This window comes from Gymnogyps californianus, chromosome 2 (assembly GCF_018139145.2).
Source record: "Gymnogyps californianus isolate 813 chromosome 2, ASM1813914v2, whole genome shotgun sequence".
Classification (NCBI taxonomy): Eukaryota; Metazoa; Chordata; class Aves; order Accipitriformes; family Cathartidae; genus Gymnogyps; species Gymnogyps californianus.
Genome location: NC_059472.1, coordinates 67,931,532 through 67,949,350, shown reverse-complemented (window position 1 = coordinate 67,949,350; position 17,819 = coordinate 67,931,532). Strand labels below are relative to the sequence as shown.

At 37.8% G+C, this 17,819-nt stretch overlaps 1 protein-coding gene across 1 annotated transcript in view; it reads left to right on the top strand.

Moving 5' to 3' along the window:
- Positions 1 to 17,819, top strand: part of GABBR2 (gamma-aminobutyric acid type B receptor subunit 2) — a 492,274-nt gene that overhangs the window by 269,888 nt on the left and 204,567 nt on the right. Inside the window, exon 8 of the mRNA XM_050891519.1 lies at positions 17,644 to 17,704. Coding sequence (XP_050747476.1) covers positions 17,644 to 17,704 — 61 coding nt within the window. The remainder of the gene's footprint in view (positions 1 to 17,643; positions 17,705 to 17,819) is intronic.

Here is a 17,819-nt window from a genome sequence, read left to right as displayed (position 1 = left end):
AAAAGTGGGAATATTTTATATCCACCTGACCATCATTTTCACTCAGTAGGAAATAAAGAGTTATCATAGTGCTCTACTGCATGTGTAAATTGTATAAATTAAGCACTGTTGAATAAAGACAGCAGCTGGCTTCTGCTTTAACTTCAGTGGGAATATGTGGCCCCATGTAAAATGCATTTTGTTTGGACAGAAAGGCTACAATGGCCTATGGTAGTCCACATACAAAATAAAAAGTCTCATCCTTCTCACTGAGAGCAGTTAATAAGAAAGTTTCTCTTGCTTAGCTGTGATCTAGAATATTTAGTCCATTATTTTCCATGGTAATACTTCCATGAATAAGATCTCGGTGGAGTGAGTAGTGGCTCGACTTCTAGGAATAAATCTTAAAGAGATTCAGTAACCTCCAAATTATGGTCTTATTAATAAGTAGTGCATGTTCTGGGTAAAAAATAGTCATCATTTGGACATATTTTGACAAAAAAGAAAAGATGAATGTTGTCTTGAGACAGAAATTTGTATTAATTAGACTTCACTGATGTCAGTGGAAGACTTCAGATATTTTCTATGATACTGTTGATCAAATACGGATTAGAATGACTGGAGACACGAATTTTCTCCCCAGACATTGTCTTTAAATATGATATTGATAGTCTCTTGGGGGTTAGATATAAAAAGGTTTGCAACTAGGAGCAACTTTATCACTGGATCCACTACTCCCTATATGCACACCACTGTATAGGGAGCAAAATGAAGTTCAGTCTTTAAAATGCAACAGTATGAACATTGTGTCTCTCTTCAAGAGTATGAACATACCCTGGCAAGAGTATGAACATTATGTCTTCATCTGTAGGACAGACTGTCCACCCTGGGAGATAAATCAGAGAGCACTGGAAATTGTTCCTGGCTTCAAGCCACAGAAATTATTGTCAGGGTTTAGTAAGTAAAATTCTTTCTCCTGAATACATTGAGTCAAAAAAGTCACATCCTGGTCAGCAAATGTCTCGCCTCTTCTATTCCTGTATAGTCCCCCTGCCACGTTGCAGAGGGAAGATTTCTGATGAGAAAACAGGAAGAGCCTGATAGATAAAGCCCTCTGTCTCCAGGGGTTACCCATGCACGTTATCTGATGGCTAGTAATAGAAGAGAGAGGAATAGGATTGAAAAACAGTGCTGCATAAATTCCTTTCTCGAACTTGGACAGTAACATAGCCCAACAGTACCGCCTGGTACCCAGATCTGCATTGAAACTTCCTAAACATTTCCTACAAGTTCCTGTCCAGAGGATAAAGTTTCTTCCGTTACCATGAGACACAGCAATATGGCCCTTCCAGGGAAGTTGACTCGGTTTAATGGCTTCAGAAAAACAGTCTGATATAAGCAGTATCTTCCTTATATGGGTATTCTAAGCTTTTGAAAACAAGATAATTTATATGCTAATAAGATTTCCATTATTGCAACGATTGCTTTCTTGTCCATTAATTACGTACACTTTGATCAGTCAGCATTAGTACTGTGCATAAAATAGCTTTACAAATATTTAATAAATGAGTTCACATTATTAGTGTTTTTAAAGATATTTGTTGCTACAAATTAAGATTCCTTTTCCAGCTTAGAATATGAAGATAAAATATGATCTAATTTGAGAGGCAATTGTTTGTGTTAGCTGTTTTGCGATTATTAATTCCTTTTATGAGTGATAGAAAGAGAGTAAAATCTCCTTTTAAGTGCTGTATCCTCATTCTAGCTGGAATTCAACATTGTCATATCACTGCGATATAGTGAAAAACATCATAAATATTCATTGAATGCCAGTGGCAGAGAAGGAAATACTTTCTTATTCTAATACCACTTTCATTTGAGACAGATGAAATAAAAGGCTTCTCATTAGTTATTTTGGGACATTTAATACACTGTAGGAATGCCATGCACTTGGCCAATTAACATAGATGATTGATGACAAGTATTAAAAAAATAGAAGTAACTGATTTTTAAGGGCAGCTGTGAATACAAGGTTTGCTGCTATTGTACAGAGTAGTGCAGTCTGTCAAAGTATTAAAAAGAAATTTAGTCCCATTCAATCCAGTGTGAGTGTGTTGACTGAGATAAGGAAAAGGTTACGATACTGGAGATAGCCAGAGAAAATAATGGAATCTGTCATTTGTCTTCCTTCAGGCTGTTTAGATATTATTGCTGTCTTTCTTCATGTACTGCTCTCCAAGAAGCCAAGCACCTGATGCTGGAATGCTTTAATTACAGTGGTGTCAGCATGAGCTTCAACTCATCGTGCTTATTTAGAACTTGTAGTGTTGGATCTTTTGTAGGAAAATGAAGAATACTGCATCTTTAAATAATGGTTTCTTTGTTTTCCAGTGAGGTCTCTTCCAAGTATAATGCTTCCTAGACCTTGAAGTTCTGATCTCTCAAACAGGGCTGAAGAAAGCAGCCAAACTGATAAGATAACAGTTTCTATATTGACATTGACCCAGGATGCTTTTGAGTGTGAGGCAATGCTCTCTTTCCCTGGGAACAGAAAAATGGGCAAAGCAAGGGCTGGGCCGCTGGACTTGCCTTCGAAGATCTTACCTTAAAATCAGTTCAGCATCCTCTGCAGAAAAGAGTTTCAGGACTTCCTTCAGCACAAGCTGAAGTGCCCCCAGCAGTAGTCCCAACGGATTTGCACCGGCATCGGCTTGCTCGGTTGCTAGAGCACACTGCTGGGGCTCTAACAGCAATTCAGCCCAGCTCACCATGGTTCAGGGGTGTGGGGCTGGGGTAGTGCTGTTGAGACATTAATTTGGGGGAAAGGAAACCTCACCTTGTAGTCAAATGAGTGCAGTCCTTTCTGAATATGTTAGGGAAATTAGTGTACATTTGTATATATTATTCTCTAAAGAATGCAGTTATGAGTCAATCAAAAATTATCCATTCTTTTGAGTGATATTCTGCCACCATCAGCCTTCTGATACATGCACAAATATTTTTTTTTCACAATTTAAATATCTGAATATTTTCAGTATTTCAAAAAATGTAGAAAATTATTTTTACATTTTCAAAAGAAAACATTTAATATTTTCCTTTCAAATAAAATATTTTTAATCTGAAAATTGATTTTAAGTCCTTCTTCTATGGGAGAAAATTCTGTGGGTTTTTTTCCTGTTTTCCACCATTTTTTGTTCTTCTTTTAAAAATTATTCTTTTTCCTTTTTTTTTTTTTTTTTGCAACTAAGTGAAAGTAAGGGATATACCGATTTCAACATCTCTTAAGTATTAAATAACTGGATTGTGTTATTCTGCCAAATTATCAGAGGACAGCCTTAGTCGCTCAATGAGCAAGTGACAAGATACAAACTTTCACTACACAACTTAATTAGTGATGCCCACATGTAGACATCATTTAAACTACATGTTAGTAAAGCATACTAAATCAAACCCAAGTCTAGAAGTTCAGGGTCTCTGTTCTTTGGACTATGCCCAATACATGGTCAGCTCTACCTCATGGCAAACCTGTCTGAGTGTATGGGAAATGTAGCAGAATATATCTGTCTGGGTTTCATGTAGTCATTTGATATAGGGTCACAAGAAAAATGAGTAAAAAAGGCAGCTAGAATATATGTGTAGGAGAGGTGACCCCAGGCTGGACTGAAAGGGCCAGGAGAGGGGACTCTTCTAGCAGAGTTTGTCCAAGACATCAATATCAGCTCTTGAACTTACATTATTGAATATATTTATTTATGTCTCATGCTAAAAGTAGGAGTGTTATTCATGCAACGTATTGATAACATGGATTTGAAAGGCCCTCTTAAGATAGAGGACAATTAAAATGTCATGTAGGAAGAGCTAAAGGATCTTGAAGGTTCCAGTAAGAGACACTGGAAGAAATAAAAGCAAAAAATGCAACGGTGTGCACTGAGGCAACTGTCTGCTTTAGACATACCAGAGGCACTTAAAGAGAATGTAGGTGTCCAAGGTTCAGACAGCAGCAGCCCAGAGTGGTTCCTCCCCAGTCTCACTTTCAGGACACTGAAATTCAATCCCTGCCTCCATTCTAGAACACATAGGGGAACTTCACCCTATACACTTTGTGCACGAGAGAGGCATTTCAGACTGGGCAGGTAAAAACCTACCTCCTATATAATACCCATTTTTAAGGTGGAAAGATAACTCAGCTGTTTTTTTTCTCTCCCTGTGGCGGCTCAGAGAATACCTAGTATGTTGAGAGGAGAACTACTTTTTCTATGCATAAATATCAGCCAAAAAACATAGGGGGAAAAGCTGTTTAGTCCAAATGATACTGCGAGCCTAAAAGTAAGGATACGGCCAAAAATAAGAGGAACCTGAAAGCTACAGGAAAACTTAAAATGACCAGAAGATTCAGGTTCAGAAGCAGTCTTCTGATGGGAATGATGGAAGTGAAAAACCCCCTATGCTGAGTTTTAGATCCCCAAGAAAGGGCTTAGATATGAATACAGCCCCTTGAAAATGCATTGATGGGTAGTAATTCCCTTCCAGTTCCAAATTTACTGAGTCTGATTCTGCCTGTGCTCCTCTTGAAGCTGGAACTGAGAGCAGTACCTTAAAGATACATGCAAATCATTTTTTTTGTCCAGAAGCAGTTTAATTGTGTCTGAGCTGAGAAAGAGGATTCACTAGACCAAGCTTGGTAGCCTGGGAATCTAGTTGTATTTCCAGACTTAAACGAATCATGTTTTCCTATGTAGATTTACCAGTTCACTTGCCTGGGTGCATCTGAATTAGCCTGCACAACATGGTGTAGATAAAATGTTGGGTATGAGAATGTTGGGGAGGGGGGGAAGAGAGAGAGATGTCTAGCCCTTAGCTATTTCATGTCATTAAATGGACTTTGAACACTGCCTTGAGTTAGAAGAAAAGCAAAGAAGACTCACTTTACTAGTAACTTGCATTTCTTCTCATTTCTGCAAATTAGCTGGTGTGACTTAAGGGGTGACAATGAAATATTCTCTGTTGCCTTGTTTTCATCTCTATCATCATGTCTGTAGGGAATCTTGAAGAGTTTACAAATAATATAGTTCTTTAAAAAATACACTGTTTCTCTGTTAAGTGAGTGTGCATTCTAGATATATGTCAAATTTTTAGGATGACATTGATTTCAAATTAATTTTAGGCCGAGAATGTATTTGAAACAACAAAGTATTTCACAAATGTTTTTAAAAGCATCCATCACAGTGGGAAGATGTTTAAATATCAGTAAGCCTTAACTTTAGTGTCCTGAAAATGTAGGAAAAGTGATCCCAAAGTGACATCATTACTCTAAGCATTGCTTTATGGAGTCTGAAGAGAGCTACACCTTTGAGAGCTCTGATATATGCCAGCCAGAAAGCTGCTATGCTGTGTAGGATCTAATGGTATATGACGCTGATCACTCACAACTCAGAAACCGAACTGAGACTCTTCCAATGTCTTGGGATCTGACTGTTTTCTGAAGAACATGGAGACTGCTGTCTTTCCTCAGTAAAACTGCTACAAGGATATAAATAGCGAATCTTTAAAGTTTCAAAACTATGCCAATTATACTTCCCTGATTCTCTGCAGGCTGTTGGCACAGGTTAGAACAGCCTGAAGGATTAAAATGGACAATGAAAAGGGCTGAATTTGTTTTTATGAAGAATATGTTGGTTAGACCTCCTTCCTGCCACTGCCAAGCCTGTTCAGATCTCCGTGCCCAGCAATGCTAATGCTCTTCTCTGCAGCTTTCGGTCAGAATATGATGCTGATGAAAGCATCACCTGGAGGGATGCAGTGCTAAAGAAGTGGAAGAAGATGAAACATCTACTTCATTATCATCAAACATAGCTATCTGCAAGAGTGTTTTCTGATATGGAAAGCAATATAGACAAAATCTGAAATTTTAAAGAAAAGTAATTCTAAGAGTCTTAGGATTAGAAATAGTTTAGCCTAGGCTTTTTAGCTTTACAGAAATAGCCATCTTAAACGTCATAGTAATTCCAACAGTTGTCGAGTAAAGCCAAAACTACAACTGGGATAAAATAAAAGGCTGTTCGAAGCTTGCTGTAAATTTAGATGAATGAAGATTATTGTTGTTCCATTATGAAATGGAAAACTGGCCCATTTCAGTGACTGTCACTGGGAAATATATATTAGAAAGTTAATGTCCTGGACAGTTCCTGTCTGCCTTGAGCTGCTTTAACTGATTTGCCAAAGAAAGGTTTAAAATCTTCTAGTTACTAGAAACATTTCATGAATATTGAATAAAAGGGTTTGAGTTCCTGTGTAAGAGCTTGTACTGAGTAAAGAGGGAAAACCAGTGTTTGTGTTCTAGGCATGGATGGCTGTTCACTAAAAAAACCAGCCTTTTAGCTGATTCCAAATACTCTTTCCTCATCGGCATCAGCTCACACTTCTGCCTGCAGGGGAATTTTCAGTTGTAGAGTGGCCTTATAACACTGGGAATGAGTCTCCTATCATAGCCTTTTCTCTAGCCAGTAGCAAGAATCATCCAAGACTAACATACTTAAAAAGACTTATTCATACTTAAAAAGAGATTTTTAAAGCTGTCTGGTCTTTGTGCCTTTTTTTATTTTCCTTTCTTATTAAGGCAGTTTTGAGTTAAAGTTGCTCACTTAGAAAGATAATAGTCTGAAGATATTGTGCTCAACACTTGCACGTGAATAATGCCAGTGTGCTCTACTTTGGATGCAGAGACCTTGCTAATAACACAGGCCGCCTGCTCATTAGAAAGAACATAGTAAACAAAGTAATCTCTTGCGTCCAGCCAATGTGACAGAGGCTGGGCAGGAAGAAGTGCGTGGAAAGGAGGTAGCGGCTCTTGCAGTCTTTCGGGTCATCATCAGAACAAATGAAATACAGCCTGTGCAGTTGTGCTCTCTGCTGGGATTAATGTAGTTTAAAGAAAATGGAAGAAATTACTTCAGAACATCATCTGAAATTGCACCGTTGAACAGATAGCACTGCTGCTTAATGCGGTGTCCTTAAAAGGCATTATGCCATCTCTTCTGATTCATTCTTACAAAAGTAGTGAAAAAAACCCCATGGTGGTAGAATATAATATGCTGTTATGCTGTTCCTACAGACACACAGAGCTAGAATCTGAAATCATCAGGGATGCAGCCTCAAAAGAACAATTCTGAGCATCACCTCAGCAGTTCATATTTACTTTTTAATACACACTGAAAAAGGCTTGAGTTCCTAGTCCCAGTGCTTCAGACTATTTCCTTTTCTCTTGCCACCCTGAAAGACAGGTTGTTTACATCAATGTTTTTACACACATCTGAAAGAGACTGAGTCAAGAGTAAAGGGATTATTTTGCTCGTACTTCAGAGGCCAACCATAGATCAGGAAACTGGCTAAATATTAGTAGTCAGCACTTGCTTACATATATCACCAGACTTGAAAGTGTTTGTTGCAAACAATTCCAGTGCCTGTCATTTTGTTTCCAAAGTATTCAGAAAAACTTGCAAAAATGTTTGTCAAGTATATATGTTTCATTTTAATTTCTTTCCTGTCATGCTTTTAAACCTAAGACCACTAATGGTGACCGTATTTTAGGCAGCCAACAAAGAGCTTATATGGGCACTGGAAGAGATGGCTCACATAGCAGAAAAACTCTATCACTGGATAAAAATGATAAGGCAAGAAAGAATGGTAAAAAAGAGCATCTAAAACTGCTTTGCCTTGTGCTAAGCATAAGCCTAGATGAATGTCTAAAAGCACATTAATGAGTGACAAAGCATAAAGGTTTCTTCTTTCTTCACCTGGCAAAGGCCAGCAAGTGCAATACTATTTGATGCATGATTTCCTGGCTAGTATCCTTTTTTTCCCACCTTCACCTGCTTATGAATTACTGGTACCTTGTCAGGTACATTATTCCCTTAGACTTGCTTCTGTGAGTAAAACAGAGTGCTCAGATGTTCACAGATCATACTTTTGCTTGTTGTGCTGAAAAAAATGCTATGATTGTGCTGTCTTATTTCAACATAGCTGTGTAAAATTGTGTATATGCGTCTAAATGCTAATCTAACGGAACAGCTTAGTCTGGGCTTATCTCATGTCATTGTGCTGGCAACACCACAATTTTATGCAAAACCAACTGATGACAGAGGATGCTGCTGAGGTGGAGGGAAGAAATTTCATCCAAAGAAATTCTGTCCATTCCCCATCTGATTCCTGCACTTCCCTGAAAAACAGATGAAGTTCTGCCCCAAATATGGTAAAGTTCAGATAGCAAAATATTAGTTAGGAATAGAGGCACCCTTCTACACAGCAAGAGTATCTGTGTTTCAGTTATGGATAGCCTGCCTTAGGAAATAAATAAGAAAATTGAAAAAGGGGCTTAGAGAGTGGAGATAAGCAAAAAAAAAAAAATTCCCTCTCCTATGAAGAAGAGACTGAATGGACTGGAACTCTTTATTTAGAAGGGAGTTAAGCGGCAGCATGATGAAATCATGGTGGTAAGGCTTACAGTACTTTGTATTTTCACATAAACCTAGATTCAGGATGTATGTGAATGATAAGCACGTAACGATGTTGTTATACTTGATCACCTTTTCCCAAAATTTGAAACTTAAGGAGCTGGTCTTCACTTGCCATTTCTTCCAGCCCAGCTGTGGAATACAACTCTGTCATTCCTATCACGATATTAGGACATGCACAGTGTAGCCATTTTTTTAAGGAAACTTGTTTTTGGGAAATGCTTGTAATTCAAGATGGTTCATACTAAAGGAACCAGGGAATTTTTTTTTTTTTTTTTAATTTCTAGAAACTCTATTACTTATTCTGTAGGCCTTTAAGAGAGATGTGTGCCAAAGCAAAGATGTGTGCCAAAGCAAAGAGCACAACTGGTCAATGCCACAGACTACTTGCATCAGCTATTGTTAACAGAGATCTTCTCTTGGCAAATATGAGGCACCAAGCCCATCTTTTTTATTAAAATTGCTGGACAATTTTGCCCAGAACAGTTTTTGCCCTGGTGAAAAAAAAAAGGAAAGAAAGAATACAGTGACTTCTATATGTCTCTCTCCTGTGTTCTTTATTTCCAAATGGCCTCTGATGTGAACCTGTACATCTGCTTACCCCATACTTCGCTCATGTTGAAGCAGTTTCTGTAGCCTATTTAAAAAATCATGAATGTTTCCTGAACTCTGAGATAAAGCTGATTTTCCATTTACCTTTCTGTCTACCAAGAGTTCACAGAAGAAGCTGCATAAGAATATATGAAGTGTCCCATGATGTCAGTAGACTGGTTCACCTCCCAGTCCTCTGTTTCTAAACAAAACAAATAAATAAGCAATCCCCACTCAATGCAAATTTCAGAAGTTCACTACCTGCTGTGCAAAGAAACAACATGAAAAACATCACTGATTTTTCTGTTTTAGACTGATGTCCTAATAGTTTTGATGAGTGCCACCTAGTTCCAATATTATGGGATTTGATGAATGCTGGTTCTTCATTCTTCTTTTCCATCGCTATCATGATTGCCAGAAAATTTTTTCTGGGCACTTCTATTCCATAAATTTATCTTCCTTCTTCCCCACTTTCTTTCTCCAAAACCCATGTTTTCATGTTTGGGAAACTTACTTGTTTGAGAGTATATTTTTCAAGCATTGTTCCTGTCGTGCAGACAAATATTTAATGCTTAGAAGTAAGCATGTTCATTTTTTCCTGCTGTTTTATGCCAGCTCTGTCATAGCTAGAACATAAGTATCTGTTTAGATGAGAATGGTGGTATTGCTTTATTTAGAAAATGTTAGCCAGGACAAGATTTTTAGCTGTGCTTCACACCTGCTCTTTGAGCTGCTCTGCTGCTGCTGCTCTCCAGACACCAGTGTTCAGTTACCCAAATCTTTTAGAAAATGTCATGAGAGAGAAAAAAGGCAGGGAAAAGAAATCCTTTTGGATCATAAAATATTTCAAATTTAAATCTTCAATCTTGAAAATTTTGACAGAAACACCTTTTCTGAAAATAGTCTCAAGGCTTGAAAAGCAGCAGTCACTGGGTCTGCTTTGATCAAATATTGTAGAAACATTTTATCCACAGCAGTCTAAAGATATAAAATCATAGATTCAGCAGCATTGTTGATTTTACGGAGCGTTTTAATTTTCATCACCCTCTGCCTTCTGCTCTCCTCTCACTGTTCCAAAGGTGACAATTACCTCTTTATCCCACAGGGGATGACAACTTTATTGCTGTCTCCCTAGTATCCTCTCTTGCACTGTGCTTACATCTCCTGTGCTTAGCTCTTTGTCTCCGGCTAATTGAGTGATGTAACTAGGTTGAAACCAGAAGAGTTGTGCACAAGCTGCCCTCAGCTGGAAGTTTGCTGTTTTGTTTCAGAAGTGAGGTTAGACTTGCAGAGCTAAGAGCTTGTTCGGTTACTCTCAACTATATAATTTGATAGACTAAATGATATTCCCTTTCTCTATAAACACTGCTGTCTTAGACGTGATGTTTGGAGGGTGGAAGAGGTTATGAATTACAGCGTGTAGCTCTTCACCACCTAGAAGCTGCAGAGCCAAGACCCACAGAATGCCAGCTTGCTGTTTTGTGCGTGTCAGGGAAGGCATGTCTGTAGCTAAGGAGTCCTGTATAAGTAAATCGAGTGTGAGTAACATGTGAGTACCAGGCTGTGTGGATTGCATGGTTACACAGAAAGGCTTCTGAAAGGAGCTGGGATGAACAGAGGGTGTCTCGCTCCCTCCCTCCCTCCTAGCTCTTTCTGCTAGCACCTGCGTCCTTCCAGGGCTCCTTTGTGCTGGCTCTGGTTTTGGCACTGGAAAGCAATTCAGAAACAACATCTCCCCCACTTGCCAAAACAATACAAAATAAAACAAAAAAAAAAATCACTGAATACATTTTGCTCGTTTAATAGGCCACTACAGCTCACACAGGGGCCTGATGAATGCCAAGCTACCACCAGGTAGGTGTAGGACTGTGCAGCTAGGAGCAATGTGGGAGGGCAATACCTGCCCTTTGGGTGCTAGCAAGCTCTTAGGTTTGCTGTCCTGTGATGCTTCACCCTCCTTGGCTCCTACTTTTATTGGACTTAGTCCAATAAGGACACTACAGGATCAAATGTACACCTTGATTTCAGCAGGTGTCACAGAACTTAAAAGGACAGTTTTAATTGTATACTCATTATTCTTTGACAATAATGCACTGTGTTTTAAATTAAGAATACAACTTCAGTTGCCTTAATTATCCCACTGCTTTTCAGGTATTTCTGCACGTGTTTATTTAAATGGCTTACTTTATATTAAATATCTAACTCAAGAACCCCAAAAGTGACTGAGTTAATTTATTTTTGGAAACAATACTGACGGTCACTTTTGGAACTGGTTTGCCTGTGTAGGCTCAGGCATTTTAGGGAAAACCACTGGGGATAAACACTGTTATATGGGGGGATGACTTGCCTATAGGGCAGAGTAGCCCAGATGCCTGGACAGTGAAGTGGAACTGAGGCAGAGCCCTGAAATGTATTGGCCGATTGGAAAATGCTTGGGGGACGTGAGTCCTGTGGCATTTAACTGTCTTGCATCAAGGTGCGACGTGTGTGTCAACATACTCATGATCTCTCCTCTGATGAAGGGGTATTTGTGTTATTAATTTAGCTTGAATATATCATTACGACATTTTAAATCAACAATAAGATACCAAGTATAAGCTGAGTATATAATACAAATTTGAATAAATAAAAAATTATTGGAAGACCGTTGGAGAAGGAAGCAAGCATGGTCTAAAGCAGACCTTTTTTGTAGGTATAGTACTGAAAATCACGGAAATAAATGCTATTTATTTATTTCTCTGCTTACTATATTTGAGACACTTTGCAGAAGAAAATACACAGTAAATGAAATGATGGTCAAAGTGCAGACCTGGCCCTGACTGAGACAGCAGTTAAGAATCTTCTGAACACAGGTTTTATTGACTGATGAAGAAAGCTAAAGACATGAATGAAAAAATCTGTTGGCTGTGGATTTCAGTGTATGAGGAATGAAAGAATTCTAACTTTGGCATGGGCCTATGTCCAGAGCAGAATAATAATACTGTCAGTGATAATGCAAAGAAGCTTCTAATAAATACTAGTGCTCCATAGCTCGAAAAGAGCTTAATGACATGTTCATAATATAACAAAGATGCCTACTTTTATCCACCAGGAAAAAAATAAAGTATAATAGACAGCTGCTTCCAAGTGTAGACAAATGACTAACTGCTATAAAGACAGGGGAAGTCCCATGAGTCTAAAATAAAGTTAATGTTGGCTAATATTTCATGAGTGCAAATGGATGATTGTTGTGGAATTCTTATTCTGACCACAAATAAAGGACTGATAGCTTAAGGAACATCAATTCAAGAAAAAAAAGTGAAGATGGTACATCCAGGGAGGGTAGAGACTGTCTTTTTAGTAATGAGATGAAACATAGTTATGCTGTATAACAAAGTACATGTGAGTAGGACAAAAATCAATGTTACACTTGTAAAACAGAGCACATACATAGAAGAAGATGTTACGCAGAAGAAACAGGGAGACGATGTCCGTGCATGTGACAATTATGAGACTGACACCATTGAAATGTTTGGTCCAGTTCTGGTTTTCATCATTTGTAAAGGACATTAAAGCACTGTAGCTTTTTGAAAAAAAAAAGCCAAACAATTACAGGAAAAGCAGCTGGACTCAGAGATGTATCTAAAAAAAAACCCAAACAAAAACCTAAAAAACCTACAACTTAAGCTTCTATATTTCTATTGTCCAAGCCACCTAACTTGCAATGTGCAACTAGGATTGTTTTCCCTTATGGGGTGGTTGTACATTTAGGAAAACTGAGTAAAGTACACTTGTGTAAGGCTGCATTACAAGTTATGCAGCCGCAAAGGATCCCAAATATAGGTTCTTGGGATGCTGTGTGCAGTAGTGGCTGTACATACCAGCAGCAACATCCGGGGGTACTACGCTGTGCCAGGCTGAGCTAATTCAGCTTCTCTTCCACCCTCTGTTCACATTGCTGTCTATTGGACTCAAGCCACATACTTTCTATTTCCTTCCCATCAACTTTTCAAGGATAATTGCCGATGTGAAGATGCCTGTCCACAGCTCAACATTGGGCAGATCAGTTATAGAATTACTATTTACTCTAGCATCACTTTTGCAACTGGTAAAGAAAGAAAAAAAAGAAAACCTGTAGATGGTAGATTGAAGAAAATACAACAGGCACTAAGATACCAGTGTGCTTTCTACTGGTCTCCATTGGGATGATGTGTGTAATGAAGAGGAAAGCTTTGTTGATTAACTATTTTAATGTATAGTAAAATATGTGGTTTGATATAAGTGCAAGTAATTCACTTGTGCAGTTGATTTAAATGTTTGTTAAGGACAGAGATCATATTTACATCTCTTGAAGTAAAATAATTACTTGACTAGGAAATATTGTTTGAATCTGACGATCATGTTCTGAAGAAGTTAGTATTAACATTACTTCTATTACTTTCTTTAAAACAGTACTACTCATCTATACAATCACTGATCCTTTTGCTAATAAATATCTAAATACTCCTATGCAATGTCACCAAAACACAATCGAAGGTAAAAGAGGATTTTGTCTGTTGTTATATTCACGTGGATTTCATAAGATCTAGATTTTATGGTGGGTCACACCATAAGCTGCAGTCTGTACCGGCCATGTGCTGGAATATGTGGCAAGGTAAAAATAAAGGACAAAATAGTACTAAGATTGGCTTTTGTAATGTCAGAGCTTAATGTGTGTATTAGTAATATCTATTATTCAAACATCCGCTACTTTAAATAAAGAAAAAACACTGTTAGTAATTTATGAATCTCAAGTCTAAAGAAGATAACTCTCTAGCTAAATCTTATGGTTTGTTACCTCAGTGGCAAAGAAATGACTTGACGAGAGCCATAGAACATTGCCAGATTATAACTCATTTCACATGCTATAAATCAGCACATCATTTCTACAAAACAGTTTTCTGAAACACTGGTTGGCTTATTTCTTACTAGCATTGCTGTAAGTTTATAAAATTAAATACTACAACATTTTATTTTGTATTTGTATCACTTTTTTTACCCCAAATGTAATTGTCTTATTTTCATAGAATAGTGGTGAAAGCATAGAGCAATGGGTGACTCTTATTAGTTTCCTTCCTATTCCTGTTTTAAGAAATGAAGGTATCGCTATTTATACAATTTCTCAGTGTTCATGAGGAGCGCTCCTTTCTGCCACGTTGGCAGAACCAAATACTGCAGCAGCAACACTGTGTCCATGTCTGCTGGGGCTACCTAAAGCCCCAGTAAAAATCTAGGAATGTTTCCTCACCCAGAACACAGGAGTTTTAGAGTCTTGAGGGGTTTAAGGTACTTGAGACGCTGTAGCTACTTGTCACATGTTATTATGAAGCAGCATGTTCCCGAGGAGTAAAGAACCAAGTGGTAACTGCAGCTGCGGTTGCAGTTTTGATGCCTGGGTAATAAATATGTACTGTCATCATCATGGCTTGCACTAGAGGTTCCTGCTTTGAGGCTTCTTCCTGATATGTTTTTTGTTGATTTTACCTTTGAAAACAGATTTGTTCGTTGGATTACACATGGAATAAATAGCCAATTTCAATTTCTCAAAATAGTTTTTTTTCCTGTTAGTATCTGTATGTGTAACATGCAGACTCTGTAGTTTGTGAACAGTACCCAGGACAATGTCAGACCTCATAAAATAGTGTTTAGAAATTGTTATTCCTTATAATAACCCATTTGACTTTTTAGCATTTTCCAGTAATCATTAATGAAAGTAAAACACTGTGTCCTGGTTTCAGCTGGGACAGAGTTAACTCTCTTCTTAGTAATAGCTGGTACAGTGCTGTGTTTTGGATTTAGTGTGAGAATAATGTTGATAACACGCTGATGTTTTAGTTGTTGCTAAGTAGCGCTTATCTTAAGCCAAGGACTTTTCAGTTTCCAATGCTCTGCCAGCAAGCAGGTGTGCAAGAAGCTGGGAGGGAGCATGGCCAGGGCAGCTGACCCAAACTAGCCAAAGGGGTATTCCATACCATGGAACGTCATGCCCAGTATATAAACAGGGGGGAGCTGGCTGGAGGGGTGGATCGCTGCTCAGGCATCAGTCAGTGGGTGGTGAGCAATTGCATTGTGCATCACTGGGTTTTTTCCTTCCCCCCCCCTTCCTTTTTTTTTTTTTTGTTATATTCCTTTTCATTACTATTATTATTATTATATTTCATTATTACTATTGTTAGTATTATATTTTACTTTAGTTATTAAACTGTTCTTATCTCAACCCACGACTTTTTTTTCCCTTTCCTCCTCCTCACCCCACTGGGAGGGGGAAGCGGCTGCATGGTGCTTAGTTGCTGACTGGGGTTAAGCCACAACACACTGTGATTGAATAATTTTGCAGATAACAAGAACGTTTTCACATGAGTCGTTCCACAACTCTTTCATCACTATCATCCATATCTTTATTTATCTACTGCTTAGATCAGTATAAGCCACAAATCTTAGCAAAGGGAAGTTGATAAAAACAAATACTTCTAAATCTATAACTCTGTTTATATTTTTTTTTAATCCAAATTTTTACATTTATTCAGAACATTCAGACCTGATTTATGTTTTGTTGATAGTTTCAGAACATGTCAATGAGGATGTATATATTTATCTCTGGTCAGTAGATGCATATGGTATGTGTCTGTCCTACTGAATGATGAAAATGCGGGTGATTTTGCAAGAAGCAATGATAATATTGCAAACCGGTTACACGTGGACTCTAGAAAATTTCATGAGCTGGTATATTATACTATTAATAATAGATGACAATCATAAATGACTCATCATAGATGATAGCAGTGATGCTTGCTGTATGCTTATAAATAGCACTCTAGTAGACTACAACTTACGGTCCTATTAACTTGTAATAAAAGAGTAAGAGGAGACAGAGTTAAAGTAAAAGGCAGTAAATTTAAAGTCAAATGAAAAACTAATTTTTCCACACAGTGAAAAATTTAACTACAGAATTCTCCGACACAGGTCACAGAACCAAGAATTTAGCGAGGTTAAGACTGGATTGACCATAGCTATATGTCTGCAGTACGTGACACTTGCGTAGCATCTTTACGAGTCTTTTCTTTAATATTTTCTACTATTTTTTACTTAAACCAAGTAGCCACTTAAACCAAGTAGCCAAATGCATTATGATTATGTTCAAACAAATGAAGGGATATTAAAAACTACTTCTCCAGACTAAAGGAGGTCTGGATGAAGGCTGCTAAGGTGCACACATAAATCTGCCTGCTAATGTTTTATGTTCTCTCCTGGAGCTGTGTTAGCAGCCACTGGATGAGACTTAGCTCAACTGGATTTCAGCAGGAGCAGCTCCTGTGTCCTTCTGCAGCTGTCACCAGAATCTCTCCCATTACCAGCATTTATTTCTCTTGCTCTCTTTTAGTCACAGATTGGGGCTTTTGGCTTTTAAGGCTTAGCACAAGGTAGCTTACACTTGTTGAAGGGTGTCTTCTTCTGTTTATGAAAGGGAAACGGTGTTTTGTGGCTTGCAGGAAATGCGGAGTGAGTGTGCTGTACTACACGTCTGTTGTACGGTTCCTGCAGGGAGCTGATTTCAGTAATTCAGATGGTTGCCTTCAGTGCATCCCCTTAGTGACCAGAAAGGGTTATCCAAAAAGGGGCTGGCTTGCACACAGAAATGTATTGTAGCCTTACATGCTTATCATTTGGTTTCTCTTACCCTGATGTCTGCTAAAACAAAAATTAATGGAGATGATAATAATGAACCAAACTGGGGATGAAGTAAAACAGCAATCTATATTGACAGCATTCAGCACTCCACTGCAGGTTCAAAATATTAAAAATACTTCTTAGCATAAGTGAATTAAAACCTCTTCTTTCATACTCAATTATGAAATAGCTGAAGTAAGGAAGAAGTTTAACAAGATCTTTCCTTAATTTAAGTCGGAAAGATGGGATGAAAGATGGGAATAATTTGCTAGGGATTTGTGAGGAGGTTCAGCATTATGTGACCATTATTTTGAGGAGTACCAATGTGTAGCACGCAAAGGGTAGTACTGACTTAAAGGCATTACATTTAAAAAGAATACTAGGACATGCATGTTGGTGTAGTACAAAACCAAGCCACAAGAGTTACTGGTATCCATAATCAAGTAGGATAAGTGTATAAGATAAAAGTAGGTTATAGAGCCATTTGGAGAACCATATGATGAATGAAATGGAGAATTATTTTCTTGTGTGATCTTTGATAGCTCTTACATATCCTTGATAAAAACAGTCACACAGTGAAAATCAATTGTTTGCATATCTCTCATCACCTGAGATTCAGTAAGTTACCAGCTTTACCTACCATCCATGAAAAGTAGGTGATAACACTGGTCAACTTTCTAAGGCCATTTGAAATCTGTGGAAGAAAGCTTTAGGGAGCTGTTATTGAGTTATTTTAACCTTGGTTGAGTCTGCTATTTTCAAAGTTTAAAACTTGCTTGGGTAATTTTAATAGTGAACAGAAAATAATTGCAGTGCTAATGAAACTATATTATGAGAGATTTATAAAACTTTTAAGGTATTTATTTATTTTATTTAGGGTCAAGTTGTTTTCAGAAATGGAGAGAGGATGGGAACCATCAAATTTACGCAATTCCAAGGTAGGTTGCAAACAATTTAATTTTCATTATAGTTATGTATGCAGTTTCAAACTTGTGTGTCAGTTGCATTTGTTTCAGGATGTTTTAAATATGTACAATTATTTTGAAAAGGAAC